This window comes from Myxine glutinosa, chromosome 4, assembly GCF_964187855.1.
Source record: "Myxine glutinosa chromosome 4, kmMyxGlut1.1, whole genome shotgun sequence".
Taxonomy (NCBI): Eukaryota; Metazoa; Chordata; class Myxini; order Myxiniformes; family Myxinidae; genus Myxine; species Myxine glutinosa.
Genome location: NC_136264.1, coordinates 116,610,915 through 116,628,312, shown reverse-complemented (window position 1 = coordinate 116,628,312; position 17,398 = coordinate 116,610,915). Strand labels below are relative to the sequence as shown.

Below are 17,398 nucleotides of genomic sequence, written 5' to 3'. Positions count from 1 at the left end.
TCAACTCTACTCCTCATCAAAAATTTGCATAAAATTTGCATAATTTTGCATAAAATTTGCAGCAGTAATTTGCATAAAAATGGTATGTGGGACATTTTTTCAGCTTGGGGCCATAGCTAGTCATTTTCTACACATTTTTTCCAATCTAGAAACACTGATTAGAAGTATATCTCCGGGGGGTGCAGGGGGACCTAGTCTTCCTACTAGACTAAAAGGATCAGAGTTGAAATGCGGAGATTGGTGTGAAAGGAGAAGGGAAAGAACCCGCAATGCTTGTGATGTACCTGTATATGAAGAAAAATGGTCAGGTGTCCGAGGATGGGTGGTTGGAGAAGGAGTATGAGGTTTGAAGGGATGGAGAGATTGAGGAACGGGGCGGGGCCAGGCAGGGAGGGGGGGGGGGCGGAGCGTCGCTCTGCAGTGCGCGGTCACGTGACGGCACAGCCGATCCTCGCTCGGCCAGACCGGCGCGCGATCTGCGGCTCTTCGGGATGGACGAGGGGCCAGGTGGGTTTGCCGTCGCGTGCGCGCGTCCATCCCGCCGTAAGCTTTGAGAAAAAGAAAAAGTGCACCTTGAATGGCGCTGCGCTCCACGGGGAGGGTTCAGACCTCAAAGAATGCTTGTTAAAAAGGCGGCAATCCGCGCCCGCGTTAATATACAGAGAGAGATAACGTTGCCTGCATTTGATAGTTGAGTGTGCTCGTCGTGAGGGATACTGAGTGAAATTCTTGCTGCGGAAAAGACTCCGAAAGAGCCAGAAAGCCAATTCGGGTGAAGGTATAAGTTATAAGAGGTGCGCGCACGACGCCAGGTATACAATACATGTACGGGCGGTAAGGTCAGGTACTGTGGAGAGAGGAAAATGAGATGTTTAGGCTGTAAGGTAGTACAAGTGAAGCTCTGAGGTGGGAGTAAGAAAGATCGTGAGAAGGTGAGTAAATTCAAGGGTGAGATGTCGATCGTGAGGTAATTTGGCGGTAAAAAGTAGGCAAGGTATGAAGCAGTGAGGTATGGGTACGGTAATGACGCCACGGGCTCGTACCTCACTATTTTAGAGCACCTAATCTTAAGACGATCAATATAAGTGGCATGGTGAGGGGTTAACCTGCGAGCCGGTAACACGGTAAAGGTGCAGCAGAGAGGTACTCTACTCAGCCGGCGAGGTCTTGTGATGATGTAACGGTGCTCACCTCGTCACCACCGCCGCCGATGCTGCTTCATCCCCGAGTTACACAGAGATTGAAGAGGCTTTCTCACTGGACAGCTCGTCCGGCGGGATTTATGCGGCGACTTCGCGCCACATTTCCTTTCTCGCGTTCTCTCTGTCCAGCGATGACCGCCCGCGTACGTCACGGTCCTGTATCTCCCTATCTGACCTGCGCAGAGAGCCGAGGGGTCATCTATCTCTCCAGTTTTCTGTGAACCACCATTGCTCTTAAACTCCTCAGTCCAGCACGCTTCATCCATGAAGAACTTCTAGCAAGAAAAGTCAAAAGAGATTGAATTTTTTTTTTTTTTGGAGGAATTCACGTTTCTCACACAGCGATGGACGGAAGTGAGGCTCAGATGACGGCGGGGCCTACTCCGAGTGGTTTGGTCCTGGGTCGATCAAATGAGACTGAAAATAACTGCCGTATGGTGTAGGGCAGGTGTATTTAGGGTGTGGGTTGCATCCCATCCCATAGGACCCCAGCTGTGTTGGAGACACAAATCAGGCTGTCCCATCTGTATTTAAATTGTGGACTTAGGGTTATACGTCCTACGGTTTCTCTCCAAGAGATTAGGCCATTGTGTGCTGGTATTCTGCCCACATTCCCAGAAGATATTTAAGTGAATTCATCAAGAGATTTGGATGTAATACTATGTCGATTCAATGGCGAAAACGAGGTTCATAAATCGAAGATACATTATCCATGTACTGTACATTAATTGAAGTGGGGATGCAGCACAGGCATGATGGACCAAATGGCCTGTTGTCTATTTTTTTAAATCATCATCCTCGGGTCGATCTCGATCGGACACTACAGACAATCTTTTTCCACTGTTTTATTCTCGCCATCGCTTCAGGGAGGTCACGCCTGTTGATGTTGGTGTCGCGGCCCAGTGTATCGATGTAGGTTGTAGTGCGATGTCCTCTTGAGCGTTGACCATGAGAAGGTTCCCAGAAAAGTACTATCTTGGCCATCTCTCGAACACTTCTCCAACAGTGCCCACTGAACGTCAGACGTTTCTGGAGGAGTGACTGATACTCTGGGGATGTGTCCATACAGATATTCGTTAGTCCAGTGTGCTCTCCATGAAATGTTGAGTGATGCCTTCAGTAGTCTGGTGTATACACCATCGAGCCGTTAGTCCAGTGTGCTCTCCATGAAATGTTGAGTGATGCCTTCAGTAGTCTGGTGTATACACCATCGAGCCGTTAGTCCAGTGTGCTCTCCATGAAATGTTGAGTGATGTCCTCAGTAGTCTGGTGTATACACCATCGAGCCGTTAGTCCAGTGTGCTCTCCATGAAATGTTGAGTTATGTCCTCAGTAGTCTGGTGTATACACCATCGAGCCGTTAGTCCAGTGTGCTCTCTATGAAATGTTGAGTGATGCCCTCAGTAGTCTGGTGTATACACCATCGAGCCGTTAGTCCAGTGTGCTCTCCATGAAATGTTGAGTGATGCCCTCCGTAGTCTGGTGTATACACCATCGAGCCATTAGTCCAGTGTGCTCTCCATGAAATGTTGAGTGATGCCCTCAGTAGTCTGGTGTATACACCATCGAGCCGTTTGGACAGAGTGTTGGTCATCGTCGAAGTTTCTGCTCCGTACAGGAGAACACTCTCGACTGCGGCGCGGAAGAAGTGTTCCTTCAGTTCTCGGCATAATCGCTCCTCCAAACAACATTCATCTTTGCTGACGCTGCCCAGGCTTTCGCAATCCGGACATCCATATCCTAAACAGTGTTGTTAACGTATGACCCCAGATATTGGAAATCTGGGATACACTTCAATTTGGTACCACTGAGAGAGATGAGATCACCAGTGTTGCCAAACAACATGAACTCCGTCTTTTCTTCGTTGATGGTGAGGCTGACGTCTGCGGCTGCACACTCAAGCCTTTGTCGAAGTTGTTGCGCTTCAGCTAGTGTCAGAGAGAAGGTTAATATCATGGGTGAAATCGGTATCTGTGATGGTGGTAGCTGCGTAACGAGTGCTGCGGCTCTCATTTAGGGTGAATCCTACCTGTTCATAACCATTGATTGCTGATCGTAGAGCAAAGTCGAGAGTGATGATGAAGAGGAAGGGGGCGAGAATGTCCCCTTGGAGAACTCCTGCCATTTTTAAAATTTTATTTACCAGTATCTACGGCTTCGTGGAGCTGTACACAAATATGTCACACACATGGACATGCAGACGAGTACACAAGACACAACAAAGGACTGTTGGATGAGACAAACAGCGAATGAGCTTGCAGGAAGTGCCGTCCCGGGACACTCTTGGGTACCGGCGACGTCACAAGCAGGGCCAGACCAAGATGAAATGATGCCCCAGGCCAGGGTCGTCTTCAGGTCCTCCTCTCTGTTTGTTAAACTTTTGAATACCTTATGAGGGGGTGGTAGCGAGTGCAGGCAGTCATGAGGAGGTAGTGAGGGCAGGCAGTCGTGAGGACGTAGTGAGAACAGGTAGTCATGAGGTAGTGAGGGCAGGCAGACGTGAGGAGGTCGTGAAGGCAGGTAATCATGAGGACGTAGTGAGGGCAGGCAGTCATGAGGTAATGCGGGCAGGCAGACGTGAGGAGGAAGTGAAGGCGGGCAATCGTGAGGGCAGGCAGTCATGAGGTAGTGAGGGCAGGCAGACGTGAGGAGGTAGTGAAGGCAGGCAATCGTGAGGACGTAGTGAGAACAGGTAGTCATGAGGTAGTGAGGGCAGGCAGACGTGAGGAGGTCGTGAAGGCAGGTAATCATGAGGACGTAGTAAGGGCAGGCAGTCATGAGGTAATGCGGGCAGGCAGACGTGAGGAGGTAGTGAAGGCAGGCAATCGTGAGGATGTAGTGAGGGCAGGCAGTCATTAGGCAGTGAGGGCAGGCAGACGTGAGGAGGTAGTGAAGGCAGGCAATCGTGAGGACGTAGTGAGGGCAGGCAGTCATGAGGTAGTGGGGGCAGGCAGTCATGAGGTAGTGAGGGCAGGCAGACGTGAGGACGTAGTATGGGCAGGCAGTCGTGAGGACATAGTGAGGGCAGGCAGTTGTAAAGTGTTAGTGACTGCAGATAGTCATAAAGGGATAGTGGTGGCAGGCAATAGTGATTGGTTAGTGAGTGTAGGCAGTGGTGAAGGGGTAACGAGAGCCTTTTCAAGGGATTGTGTGGTTTATGCTGTGTATTCTTCATCCCAAAACAACCTTCACCCACCGCTTCCCACCACTCCCAAAAAAGTTTTCATTTTTATTTTAACACCCTGGTGATATCCCTGTCCCACTTTTCTCATCCCCACCCCCCCCCCCCCCCAATCTCCCCAATGAAATTGAGTCGTTAGCTTGATGCATGTATTTAATATGGGAATGGTGTTGGCGTAGTGTAAGCCTGATGGGCCGAATCCAAATGGCCTCCTCCTGCACCAACTTTCCTTGCTATTCCTTGTTTTGGCTTTGTGGCAGGATGACCCCAAGCTCGATGCCCATGGGTGCTGAGAGGAGGGGGTGGGGGGGGGGGGGGTTGGAGGGCGAGAAGGGGGTAACCACACCGGAGCCCAGACCTAATAGGGGCCCATAATTATTCCTTCAAATATTTGGTTTAATATAATAATTATTTGTGATGATAAAACGCCATGGGCAGCTTTATTTTGTCTCCCTCCAAGCCACTCAGGGTGATTCCTGGCATTCCATTGCCATGGGCAGACGGCAGTAACACCCTCCCTTGTAAAATAAACTACTGTGGGAACAATTTACATCATAATTATCGTGCTAGTGATGGCGATAACATAAATGATCACAGGAGTGTTGGCCAAACCCATCCGGATGAAATAAGTTGAGAAACGAATCCACATATCGGAATAAGTGAATAACACCCCAATTTCCCTTAAAACATGGCATGCATTTCTGATGACGAAAATACGGAAACCTCCATATAGGTTGATTAAAACAAAATTTGATGGGAGTTCGACACTTATTATTGCCCCGGGGTGCATCTGGCTCTTGACGTCCCTGCCGATGCCCCCCTGAGCCCGGCGTCCCAGGCGGTCGCCTGTGTCGCCTGCCCCTAAATCTGGCCCTGGTCACAATAATGGCGCCACCTTTCTCACCACACCCAGCACGGCATTTCTTAAGAAGGAATTTTCTCTCCCCATGGATGCTAAACGATAGGAAATGGGCCATTCTCTTATCGTTTTAAATGCGGAACATCAAGCAAGGAAGCAGCATGTAGCATTTTTCAAGTCTTTGGTATAACTCGGCCATGATGAAACCGCCAACCTCCAAGACTCAGAGCAGACGCTGGAACTATTACACCACCGAGTCAGCTTGTTGTTTTTCTTCTCAGAGCAACCAGTTTTCTTCTACACCCCCTGTTTATCCTAATATATTCTAACTAGCGTAAACCCACAATATAAAAATAAATAAACCAGGAATCCTTTTATTCTTTATTGATTTTTTTTTGAAAGAGCTCCAAATTGGAGGATGTGTATATGTATTTATTAACAGCAAAGAAAAATAATTCAGAAGTGATTGATGCAGCGGTTTGTTGTCTATACACTGCCCACCTGAGTTCAATTTTTTTTGCTTGGTTGAAAAAATTATTATTTTCCCATAGGTTTGGATTGATTTGAACCAACTCTTACTTCACAATTTCTTTTTATGAAGGAGCATTTCTATGTTTCAATGTTTCAGGGTGGGACAGACAGACAGACAGACAGACAGAAAGACTGACAGCATTACTTAATATACGTATAGATATATATATACAGTGCGTATCAAAAAAAAGGTAATCCGAATTCAAGGGGTTAATATGCAAAGGTTATTTAGTTTGACAATTTACATGTGGTTTACTAATTAAGAGGAGATCCTCAGCTTTCCATTGATACCTTCCATGCATCATTGCTGTCACACATGACCGAGTACATGTTCATTGAAAATGACAAGTTCAAATCGCATTTGTACAAGTTTGGCTAATCAATGCAAGTCAGGATAATTGGTGCAAAATGCACGTCAGATGTGAACTTTTCTCAGAAATGATTGGCCTTTATGCACCCACACCTTCAACATGTCCACCTCCCCTTTCAACACAAAGATCACAGCGGCGGAGCATGCCCTGAACTGCTCGTCTCACCATAGCCGGGTCATTGCGCAAGGCATCCACTTCATGTCGAATATGGCCCTGCAATTCGTCAAAATCACGGGAAGGAGTTACGAACACCTTGTTCTTTAAATGTCCCCAAAGGAAATAATTACATGGTGTGAGGTCAGGTGATCTTGGCGGCCATTCCACTGCATGGTTGAGGGCGATGACTCGGTCTCCAAAGAGTTCCCTCAGTCGATCTCAGACAGCGATAAGACGATGTGCTGGGGCGCCGTCTTGGGCCCACCAGAGATATCTGAAGACACCACGAACCTGTCGCTCAAAGTTCTCCTCCAGCTGCGGTAAAACTTCATCATTGATCATCTGCAGATACCTGTTACCATTGACATTCCTTTGAAAGAAAAATGGTCCGATCACCTGACCACTTCCACAAAGTCCCAACCAAACAGTCCACTTTTGTCGATTCATGTTGGTGTCAAAATTAAATTCCGGGGGTTGTCCTGTCGGTGCATATTCAAGAACATTATGGGTATTGACCTTGCCATCCATGGCGAAAGCAGCTTCGTCGCCAATAACGAGATTGACATCTGCTTCGCAACGTGCTATCAACCATCTGGCAAGCACCAGCCTCCTGGCAAAATCCCCTGGCATAAGTTGATGCCGGATGTGAATCTGATATGGATGTTGGTGGGCATCCAGTCTTGTGATTCGGTTGAATGTTGCCTAAGGCAATCCCGTCCCATTTCGTCTTGCACTGGTATCCCTAGGATGCTCCAAAACTTGCTGCCTTACTGCTGCAATGTTCATTTCCGATCGCCCAGTGCGCCTCCAACCAGAATTCTCCTTCTTGTGGTTGAGGCTAGTGCCATGCTCTTGGTATTTTCTAACATTCGCCCAGATGGTTTTGGCTGCTGGAGGCTCCCGTTCTGGGAAACGTTCCCTGAACGCATCATGAGTTCGCTGCAAACTTCCAGTTTGGTGAAAGGTTGTAACCACGAAGGTCTGCTGTTCAGTCGTAAGTTGAACCATCTTTTCAATGACTCAGACTGTCTCTAAACCCATACACTGTAGGCCCATCTTAAATACCCATCTTAAACAAAGGATGATGCAACCGACAATTACCAGACCAGCTTAACAATTTTACATAATTAACGTGGCAGTAGACAAGTAATGTGTCCATTTCAAACTGTCTTGTACCAATTAGCCAAACTTGTAAAAATGCGATTTGAACTTGTCATTTTCAATGAACATGTACTCGGTCATGTGTGACAGCAATGATGCATGAAAGGCATCAATGGAAAGCTGAGGATCTCCTCATAATAGGTAAACCACATGTAAATTGTCAAACTAAATAACCTTTGCATATTAACCCCTTGAATTCGGATTACCTTTTTTTTGATACGGACTGTATATATATATATATATATATATATATATATATATATATATATATATATATATATATATATATATATATATATATATATATATATATATATATATATATATATAAATATATATATATATATATATATATATATATATATATATATATATATATATATATACAGTGCCTATAGAAAGTCTACATCCCCTTTCAAAATTTTCACCTTTTGTTGCCTTGTATCCTGGAATTAAAATACATTAAGCCAGACTTTTTCCACATTTATTTGCACATCGTAACCCACAACTTACAATTGAAAAAGAAATTCTACATATTTCAGAAAATAAATTTAAAAATTCAAAACTAGTATATCTTGGTTGATAAGTGTTCACACCCCTGAGTTAATACTTTGTGGAAGCACATTTGACAGCAATTACAGCTGTGCGTCTGTTTGGGATAGGTCTCTACTAACTTTACACACCTTGATTAGGCAGTATTTGACCATTCCTCTGCACGAAACTGTTCAAGCTTAGAGCAAACTGTTCTCTACCAAAGCGAAACTTCAAACCCTTATAATAGCAACTGTAAGTTAGCTCAGGTGTAACCAATTACCTTCAGAATCACAGACTATGTTAATTGGCACCCACTTGTGTTAAATTGTAGTGATTCTGATTATTTCAGAATAAAATCAGCTGTTCCTGTAGGTTTCCTCTGCTGGGTAGTGCATTTCACAGCAAAGACTCAACTATGAGCACCAAGGAGCTTTCAAAAGACCTCCGGGATAAAGTTGTGCAAAGGCACAGATCAGTGGATGGGTATAAAAACATTTCAAAGGCCTTGAATATCCTTTGGAGCACAGTCAATACAATCATTAAGAAGTGGAAGGCATATAATACCACCAAGACCCTGCCTAGATCAGGCCGTCCCTCCAAACTGGATGACCAAGCAAGGAGGGGACTGATGAGAGAGGCCACCAAGAGGCCAATGGCAACTTTAAAAGAGTTACAGGCCTTTATGGTAAACTGGTCACTGTGTGCATGTGACGAAAATATCTCAAGCACTCCACAAGTCTGGCCTGTACGGTAGGGTGGCAAGAAGGAAACCATTATTCAAAAATGCTCACCTTGAGTTCCGTTTGAGGTATGTAAAAAAACACCCTGGAGATTCTGAAGCCATGTGGCAAAAAGTTTTGTGGTCTGACGAAACCAAGATGGAACCTTTTGGCCTAAATGCAAAACGTTAAGTTTGGCGCAAACCCAACACAGCACATCACCCAAAAAACACCATCCCTACTATGAAGCATGGTGGTGGCAGCATCATGTTATGGGGATGTTTCTCATCAGCAGGGATTGGGGCACTTGTCAGGATAGAAGGGAAAATGGATGGAGCAAAATACAGAAAAATCCGAGAGGAAAACCTGCTGCCCTCTGCAAGAAAGCTGATATTGGGACGGAAGTTCAACTTTCAGCATAACAACCCAAAGCACATAGCCAAAGCTACACTGGAGTGGCTAAGGAACGAAAAGATAAATGTCCTTGAGTGGACCAGTCAGAGCCCCGATCTAAATCCAATCGAAAATCGGTGACATGAGTTGACGAGTTCTGTCCATCAACGCTCCATACACAACTTGACTGAGCTTGAACAGTTTTGTGCAGAAGAATGGGCAAATATTGCCCAATCAAGATGTGTAAACTTATTATCGACCTATCCCAACACTCACAGCTCTAATTGCTGGCAGAAGTGCTTCCGCCAAGTATTAACTGCGGGGGGTGGGGGGGGGGGGGGGGCCTTATCCAACCAAGATATTATACTTTTTCATTTTAAATTAATCTCCTGAAAGATTTGTTTGTTTTTCACTTGCAAGTTTTGGATTGTGATGTGTAAATAAAGGTGGAAAAAGTCTGCTTTAATGCAATTTAATTCCAGGCTATAATGCAACGAAAGGTGAAAATTTTGAAAGGGGGTGCAGACTTTCTATCGGCACTGTATATATACACACAAGTGTATATGTGTGTGTGTATATATATGTATATATATATATATATATATATGTATATATATATATATATATACGTATATATATATATATATATATATATATATATATATATATATATATATATATATATATATATATATATATATATATATATATATATATATATATATAGAAATAAAATATATATATAGAAATAAAATATATATTTGTACATACACACAATTTATGCTTGGTGTTGGATGAATGGTTGGGGTGCTGGCTTGCGATTCTCGGGTCCTGAGTTCCAAATCCCGGTTGGTTGTTGAAGGTCGGCAAAATGAGTACCAGCTTACTAGGATGAATGAGCCATTCGAGTGTCCCGCGTAGGAGTGACGCCCCGACCAGAATTGTGCCCAACAGTCAAGAAACTGCTTCGGCAGCCATATGCATCTGATGATGCAGGAGTGGACATCATCATCTACACAATTTAACATAAAACGTAATATGTACACAAATTGTGTTTGGGGGTGCTTGCACAGAGTAGAAGAACTCACATGTACAGGTGTGTTGTTTTATGTGAAAATGTCAAGGGCATCGATAGATTCCTTCTATGTCTGAATGGACAAGTTGACACTGAACAGTGACATAGATATGATTCCCCAGAAAACAAGATTGTGCTTGAGAAACGCATGGATACTGGAGCGAGAATCAATGACTACGTTCAGATCCGTTGGAATGTGTATGAATTTAACAGTATTCGGTTGGTTTCTTATTCTTATTCTGTAGTATTCTGTATGATCTGTTGTCACATAGCATTACTTTATAAAATTTATTGCACGAGTGAAAAGCATTTTATTTGTTTTAGGCACAGCAATTTCTCTGCAGAATTGATACATTATGAAGAAAATCGTTTAATTTTCAACAAATTCAACGTGTTCATGGTTCAAATTTATTGTTTTTAAATTGTAGTTTTTCTTATTTTTCACCAAAACAATTACTTATCTTTGGAAGTGAATATACATTTATGGTGTGAATAAAGTACTACTAATGAACCACTCCACCTATCTCGCTACCTTAAGCCTGGGTTTGAATCTCCACCCAGCTATAAACGGACACCCTGGTGTTTCACAGGTAGGGAGATGCATCGATGCGTGTATCGTCTACCTGGACGTTAAGCCAGATGATACGTACGTCTCCCAGCAATGTTTGGTGGTGGACCTTGTTGGCAATTTATTGCCGGCACCATGAACAAATTACGTTTTCCTACCAGTTGAACACCAGGCCTGACCAGACGGTTCTAGGTAGAACTCGAACTTTCACCTCGGGTTGGCCACATAAGAAGGAGGGAATAATTGGTGTCTTTTAGAGGCCATTTTTCCCTGCAGAGCAGGGGTTGGACTTTTTTGGACACCGTGGTCCCCTTTTTGAAGCAATGTTTTACCCTTTTTTGGACACCGTGGTCCCCTTTTTGAAGCAATGTCTTACCCTTTTTTGGGCACCATGGTCCCCTTTTTGAAGCAATGTTTTACCCTTTTTAGGGTACTGTGGTCCCCTTTTTGAAGCAATGTTTTAGCCTTTTTTGGACACCGTGGTCCCCTTTTTGAAGCAATGTTTTAGCCTTTTTTGGACACAGTGGTCCCCTTTTTGAAGCAATGTCTTACCCTTTTTTGGGCACCGTGGTCCCCTTTTTGAAGCAATGTTTTACCCTTTTTAGGGTACTGTGGTCCCCTTTTTGAAGCAATGTTTTACAGCCGCCAACCCTGTTAGTCGCCTCTTGCGACACGCAGGGAATTACCAGTGAACTGGTATTCAATTTGCCGACCTCGGAAGGATGACAGGCTGAGTCAACCCCCCGGCGTTAATTCAACGATCGACCGGGATTCAAACCCAGGATCCTAGGATCCCAAGCCCGCACCCTAATCGCTAAGCCAACACCAGGCTTTGTCTTTGAAGAATAATAATGATGTGAAGATTCACACCACCATCTTGATAGTATTCCTGATGTCTATGGCACAGGGTGTTTGAGATGAAATGCCATGGTTTTCTGCATATATTTAAAAACCAATAATTATTGATGCCACAAACATGAAACCAGCACAACTATATATAGGGGTAAATCAATTGTTTGGTTTCATGATCCATTTTTGTCACTTCCATTCAGCGGATTATTCAGTCATCTCAGAACACAGAAAATGTGTGTGGATAAAGCAAACATCGTCATCAGCCGACTGTGTGCATCAATGAAGCCGTACAAGATATTCACGATTGGGTGATTGACATTCAGGTCAGATCAGATCATGAACCATGCTCTATACAGAACGTCGGTGCTGCCGAAGCAGTTTCTATTGGTAAGGTTGGAATCCTGGATGGGTGGCATACATCCGAGGGACGGCACTGCCTGTGAAACACCTGGATGACAGTTGGGATGGGATTCAAACCCAGGCTAGACTGCTTAGAGATGAGTGTGCGTACCCCTGGGCCATCCCGCCAGCCCAGATTGTCATTCCCTGAAATAAATCAATGCATCATCTGTCATGGAGGCACAGGCATATAAAAAAAATATCAACCTGGAGAATTATTTGAAAGGACTTAAACAGGATTCCATGATGCAAAATTCATGATATGCATGGAATAAGTTGGCAGTAAGGGAAAGCATGCAGTCTTTGGTTAGAGGTTTTTTGTGGGTTGTTGGAGACTGATTCTTCCATTTTTCACTGTTATGATGTTCTGATGAGGCATAATTACATTTTACTGGTGACGTCAACAGACACAATGTGAGATTTTGTATGCTTGAAAACACGAGATCTGTGAAATGCCGATTCGTCCCCAGAAAGTGTAGATCATGGGTACCTTCTCCAAACAGGGAGTGATTGGACCCTTCTTTTTGGGGGGCCAAAATATGGAACATGAGACAAAACTTTGTATTTCCCTTTGATTAGTTGGTCCGGTTTTATGTTTGGGTCATTAATAGTTCCATATAATCTATCTATAATTCCAGTAATCTCTGTGTGTTTGTTTGTTTGTTTGTCTGTGACCGCTGTTTCTCGACAACCACGGGTCCGATATACTTTAAACTTGCCAGGTATATTGCTGGGGACCCGAGGATGTGCCTTTTCAAGGTTTCATATTAATCGGACAATTACTTACCGAGCTATGTCCAAAAAACGATTCAACCAATCAGAGAGCAGCGAGCTATCGCGTGTGCCGAACGTGGCGAACACACTCTGCCTCGGATGGCACATTTGAGTGCGTATTCATTTATTTCCCGTCGGCAAACTATGTTGGCGCTATGTTGGCGTTAAACTATGTTTTAAAACTAATTACAACTAATTTGCGATTCTTTCGCTTTGCGATGCGATTTGCGATTGCGTTAAACTCGCTCGGGCGTTAAACTATGTTTTTAAACTAATTTGCGATTTATTCGCTTTCCTGCGCATTTGTGCACGCGATGGCGATTTCTTTACCATTACCAAACTCCGCAAGCGCAAGCCGTTAGCTTTGGACCAAACCATTTCATGTAAATAGAGGGGGGGGGGGGTTGTCACCGTACTCGCAAGCCGTTCGCTTTGGACCAAACCATTTCATGTAAATAGAGGGGGGGGGATTGTCACCGTACTCGCAAGCCGTTCGCTTTGGACCAAACCATTTCATGTAAATAGAGGGGGGGGATTGTCACCGTACTCGCAAGCCGTTCGCTTTGGACCAAACCATTGCATGTAAATAGAGGGGGGGGATATACTTTTAGATATATATATAGTACGGGCATGCCCTAGTTATATAAAAGGACAATGTCGCTCCAGTGGTCTGTCTTTTTTCATTTCGTATCTCTTCTCTTCCTGCTTTACACATTGTTACCAAACTTTTTAAGCACAATTATTAATGTGTTACAATTCTGCTTACGGCATCTAAATTAACGTCAAACTTCTCCTCTTATTCCAGGCGGTCCAGTCCAAACTAATCTTTTATTCAAACATTCGACATTCGGGGATGACGACACGACATTATGTTATGGTGGGCGGCACTTCAAGCAACATTCCGACACGTGGTTGTTATTTTTTGATGGCTCTCCTCTCCTATCAAACCCCATACCATCCCATCATCCATCTTTGGTGTGTATGTCTACATTATCAATAAATGAATAAAATCATGGCTTTTCACCTGGAATACCCTGTACATTGGAAATCTGTCCAGGTATGTGGGCTTGTTAAGACCCTCCATTCATATTTTAACATAAAAAATAACTAGAGTTCATAGAACATGGGGTATGCAGTGTTCAAATCACATGCCACGCCCACTTACCAGGGGCTGCGCTTGGCAGCTCCAATTACATACACTGCCCTATATAACTTATCGAAGTACTGCAAAACTGGAGGTTCTTGGAAGTATTATGAAGGCGATTTGTGTTCCACAGTGTTCAAGCATATAATTCAATTTAAATAAAGGTTGAAATAGTTTTAAAGGCATATAAATAAATGAATTCCACGTTTTACCGCCATTTTAACCAGTGTCTATTACATCACCATATCTATCACGTAACATTAATTTTTCATGCCAAGTGTTTGTGTTATTTATAACTAGCAAAAGTACCCGGCGTTGTCGGGTAACAATGAGTAGCTTCCTGACGGGAATATGAAGAGAGGGGGGGGGGAAGGAGAGGATGGAGGGAGAGGATGGAGGGGGATGGGAATAGAAGGGAAGGAGAGAGGGAAGAGGGAAGGGAGAGGGGGGAATGAAGGGGGAGGGAGAGGGGGGAATGAAGGGGGAGGGAGAGGGGGGAATGAAGGGGGAGGGAGAGGGGGGAATGAAGGGGGAGGGAGAGGGGGGAATGAACGGGGAGGGAGAGGGGGGAATGAAGGGGGAGGGAGAGGGGGGAATGAAGGGGGAGGGAGAGGGGGGAATGAAGGGGGAGGAAGAGGGGGGAATGAAGGGGGAGGGAGAGGGGGGAATGAAGGGGGAGGGAGAGGGGGGAATGAAAGGGGAGGGAGAGGGGGGAATGAAAGGGGAGGGAGAGGGGGGAATGAATGGGGAGGGAGAGGGGGGAATGAAGGGGGAGGGAGAGGGGGGAATGAAGGGGGAGAGAGGAGGGGAGGGGAGAGAGGAGGGGAGGGGAGAAAGGAGGGGAGGGGAGAGAGGAGGGGATGAGAGAGAGGAGGGGAGGAGAAGGGGGAGGAAAGTGGAGGGAAGGGGGAGAGAGGAGGGGAGGGCAAAAATGGCAACCACACAGATTTACCTTTAGTCTTCTATAAATATGCAAATCAAGCAGCAAATCAGCAAAATGTAGAAACCACTGAGCAGACAAAATGTCGACATTACATTTGCAATTAAACAGTTCGACATGGCGGACATTTGATTTGAGTTCCAAACACGTTTGATTTTTTTTTTTTTTATAAGTATATTTTTGTAGGTATATTAATATAACTATCTATCAATTCAATGAAAGCATATCCCACAAAAATGTTTGTCAATAAAAAAATGGTGTATGTAAAAATATAATGGGAGCTCTGTCTACTGCAACGCCATGGCTTCCAAAAGCAGCCTGAAAAGCGTTCTCTAAGTGGTGGTTAATCATATTAAAAAAGGGTGTTATACCACACCCAAACTTTCCCGGGTTTTTTATTATGATTATTTTTTGTATACAAGATCGAGGCTCATGAAAGAGCTAGGCTCGTGGAAGAGATCGAGGCTTTGACAAAAAGTCAAACCGACACATAGAACACAAAATAAGGGGAGCGGTAGACAAGATGGGGAGGGAGGGGGAAGGACACAAACACAACATTTGAGAGCAGGGACATCGAGAGAACTGTGGGAGGGAGAGGGCTTGGGGGGAGGTGGGAGAGGTATAAAACATATGGACACTGCAAGGACTTCCAGGAAAGAAGTTCGAATTTCCAAAAAGTGTATCTGGGGTGAGTTAGCGGGGGTAGAAAAGATCAAGGTTTTGGATGGGGGAAGATAAGAGATGGTGGTGAACAGCTGCTTTACAGACCTGGAGGGAGGAGTGGGATTGAAGGGAGTGGGGGAGGTTGTTCCAGAGGTGGGAGAAAGGGGGAATGAAAGAGTGAAGGTGAGCAGAGAGCCTAGATTTTGGCAGTTTAACCATAAGAGGGTTGCTGGCAGATCTTGTGCGACCTGTAGGAATATTTGGGGGACAGAGCACAGAGAGAGCTGGGGGAGCAAGGCCGGAGAGGAGTCGGTAGAAGACAGAAAGACCACCAACCTGCCTGCGGTGAGTGAGTGAAAGGCCCTTGGAATTAGCTTCATCACAGGAGATTCCAATGATTCTGAAAGCTTTGGTTTCAACAGCGTGAAGCCGAGCTAGGTGTGAGGCAAGAGCACCGGCCCAGAGGGGGGAACAGTATTCCATTGAGCTGCGGATGAAAGCCTTGTATGCAGTGAGGAGCTCAGGTGTGCCAAGGAAGGACTTCGCACGATGGAGGATGCCCAGTCGGCGACTGGCTTTGGAGGCCAGCTTGGAAATGTGGTTTTGCCAAGAAAGATCATGGCAGATAGTGAGACCCAAAAGCTTGAGCGACAGAACTTCTTGGAGAGGATTGTTGAGAAAGTAGATCGGAGGGTTTTCCAGTCAGTCTTTTCGGAGAAACATAGTAAGAGTGTGAGATTTGTCAGGATTGAAATACATGTTCCACTTGTTTGACCAGTCTGTGATTTTGTCCATGTCTGCAGAGAGTGAGGAGGCTGCAGATGGCTGATCTGAGGTATGAGCAATGGAGCTGCAGAGAGTGGAGTCATCAGCAAAGTGATCGAGAGGATTTTCCAGAGAGTCAGAGAGATCATTGATGAAGACCAGAAATAGCACAGGGCCCAGAACACTACCTTGGGGAACTCTAGCCAGAACAGGCAGGGGAGATGAGAGAAATCAATTCAGGGCCACACGTTGACTATGACCAGAGAGGAAGTCCGCAAGCCATGCATGGAGATTTCCATGGATACCATAGGAGGAGAGTTTGGTGAGCAGAGCTGGGTGCCAGACCGTATCGAAGGCACGTGATATGTCAAGGGAGACAGCTCTGATTTCCTGTTTGGCATTGAGGACCTCCATCCATTGGTGAGACAGCAGAAGCACATGTCCAGAGTAGAATGACCGGGTCTGAATCCAAATTGATGACCGGAGATCAAGCCATTGGGGAAGAGGAAGGATTTGATATCCGAAGCAATGATGGATTCCATGACTTTGCTGATAATTGGGAGCAGGCTGATTGGTCTGTAGTTGCAAGGATCTGTTTTTGCACCTTTTTTGTGTAAAGCGGTAATGTTTGCTGATTTCCAAGATGCTGGCAGATGACCTTGAGCAAAAGAGAGGGTGAAAAGAACAGAGAGAGAGGGTGAGATAGAGCAGCAGAGCAGGATTTTCGGACCCGTGGGCTGATGCCGTCTGGTCCAGTTGCAGAATCAGTCGAGGTTTGACAAAAACTTCTCCACCTTGTCAGGAGAGAAGGACAGAGAGTCCAGAAGCAGTTGGGTTCGACTGGGTAAGGTGGGAACAGAGAGAGATGGGTTTGGGCCACAAGATTTTGAGGCAAACACAGAGTTGAGGCAATCAGCCTTGTGACTTCTTAATTAAGTACACAGGTATTTCTGACTTATTTTGTGGAGCCCTCGCCAAGTGGCTTAAGCACTCCAGCAAGCACTCCAACGAAATAGGTGATAAGGAACAGCTGGCTTGGCAAGCAATAGCAAGCTGATTGCTTCTGGTTGAAATGGCCGAGGAATTTTAAAAACAGATCGCACGTACAGTG

General features: G+C 45.0%; 1 protein-coding gene across 1 annotated transcript in view; it reads left to right on the top strand.

Moving 5' to 3' along the window:
• Positions 1–460: 460 nt before the first annotated feature.
• CNTN2 (contactin 2) overlaps positions 461–17,398 on the top strand; it is a 393,061-nt gene continuing 376,123 nt past the window's right edge. The window contains exon 1 of the mRNA XM_068113156.2: positions 461–507. Within this exon, the coding sequence (XP_067969257.2) occupies positions 492–507 (16 nt within the window). The 5' untranslated portion in view covers positions 461–491. The remainder of the gene's footprint in view (positions 508–17,398) is intronic.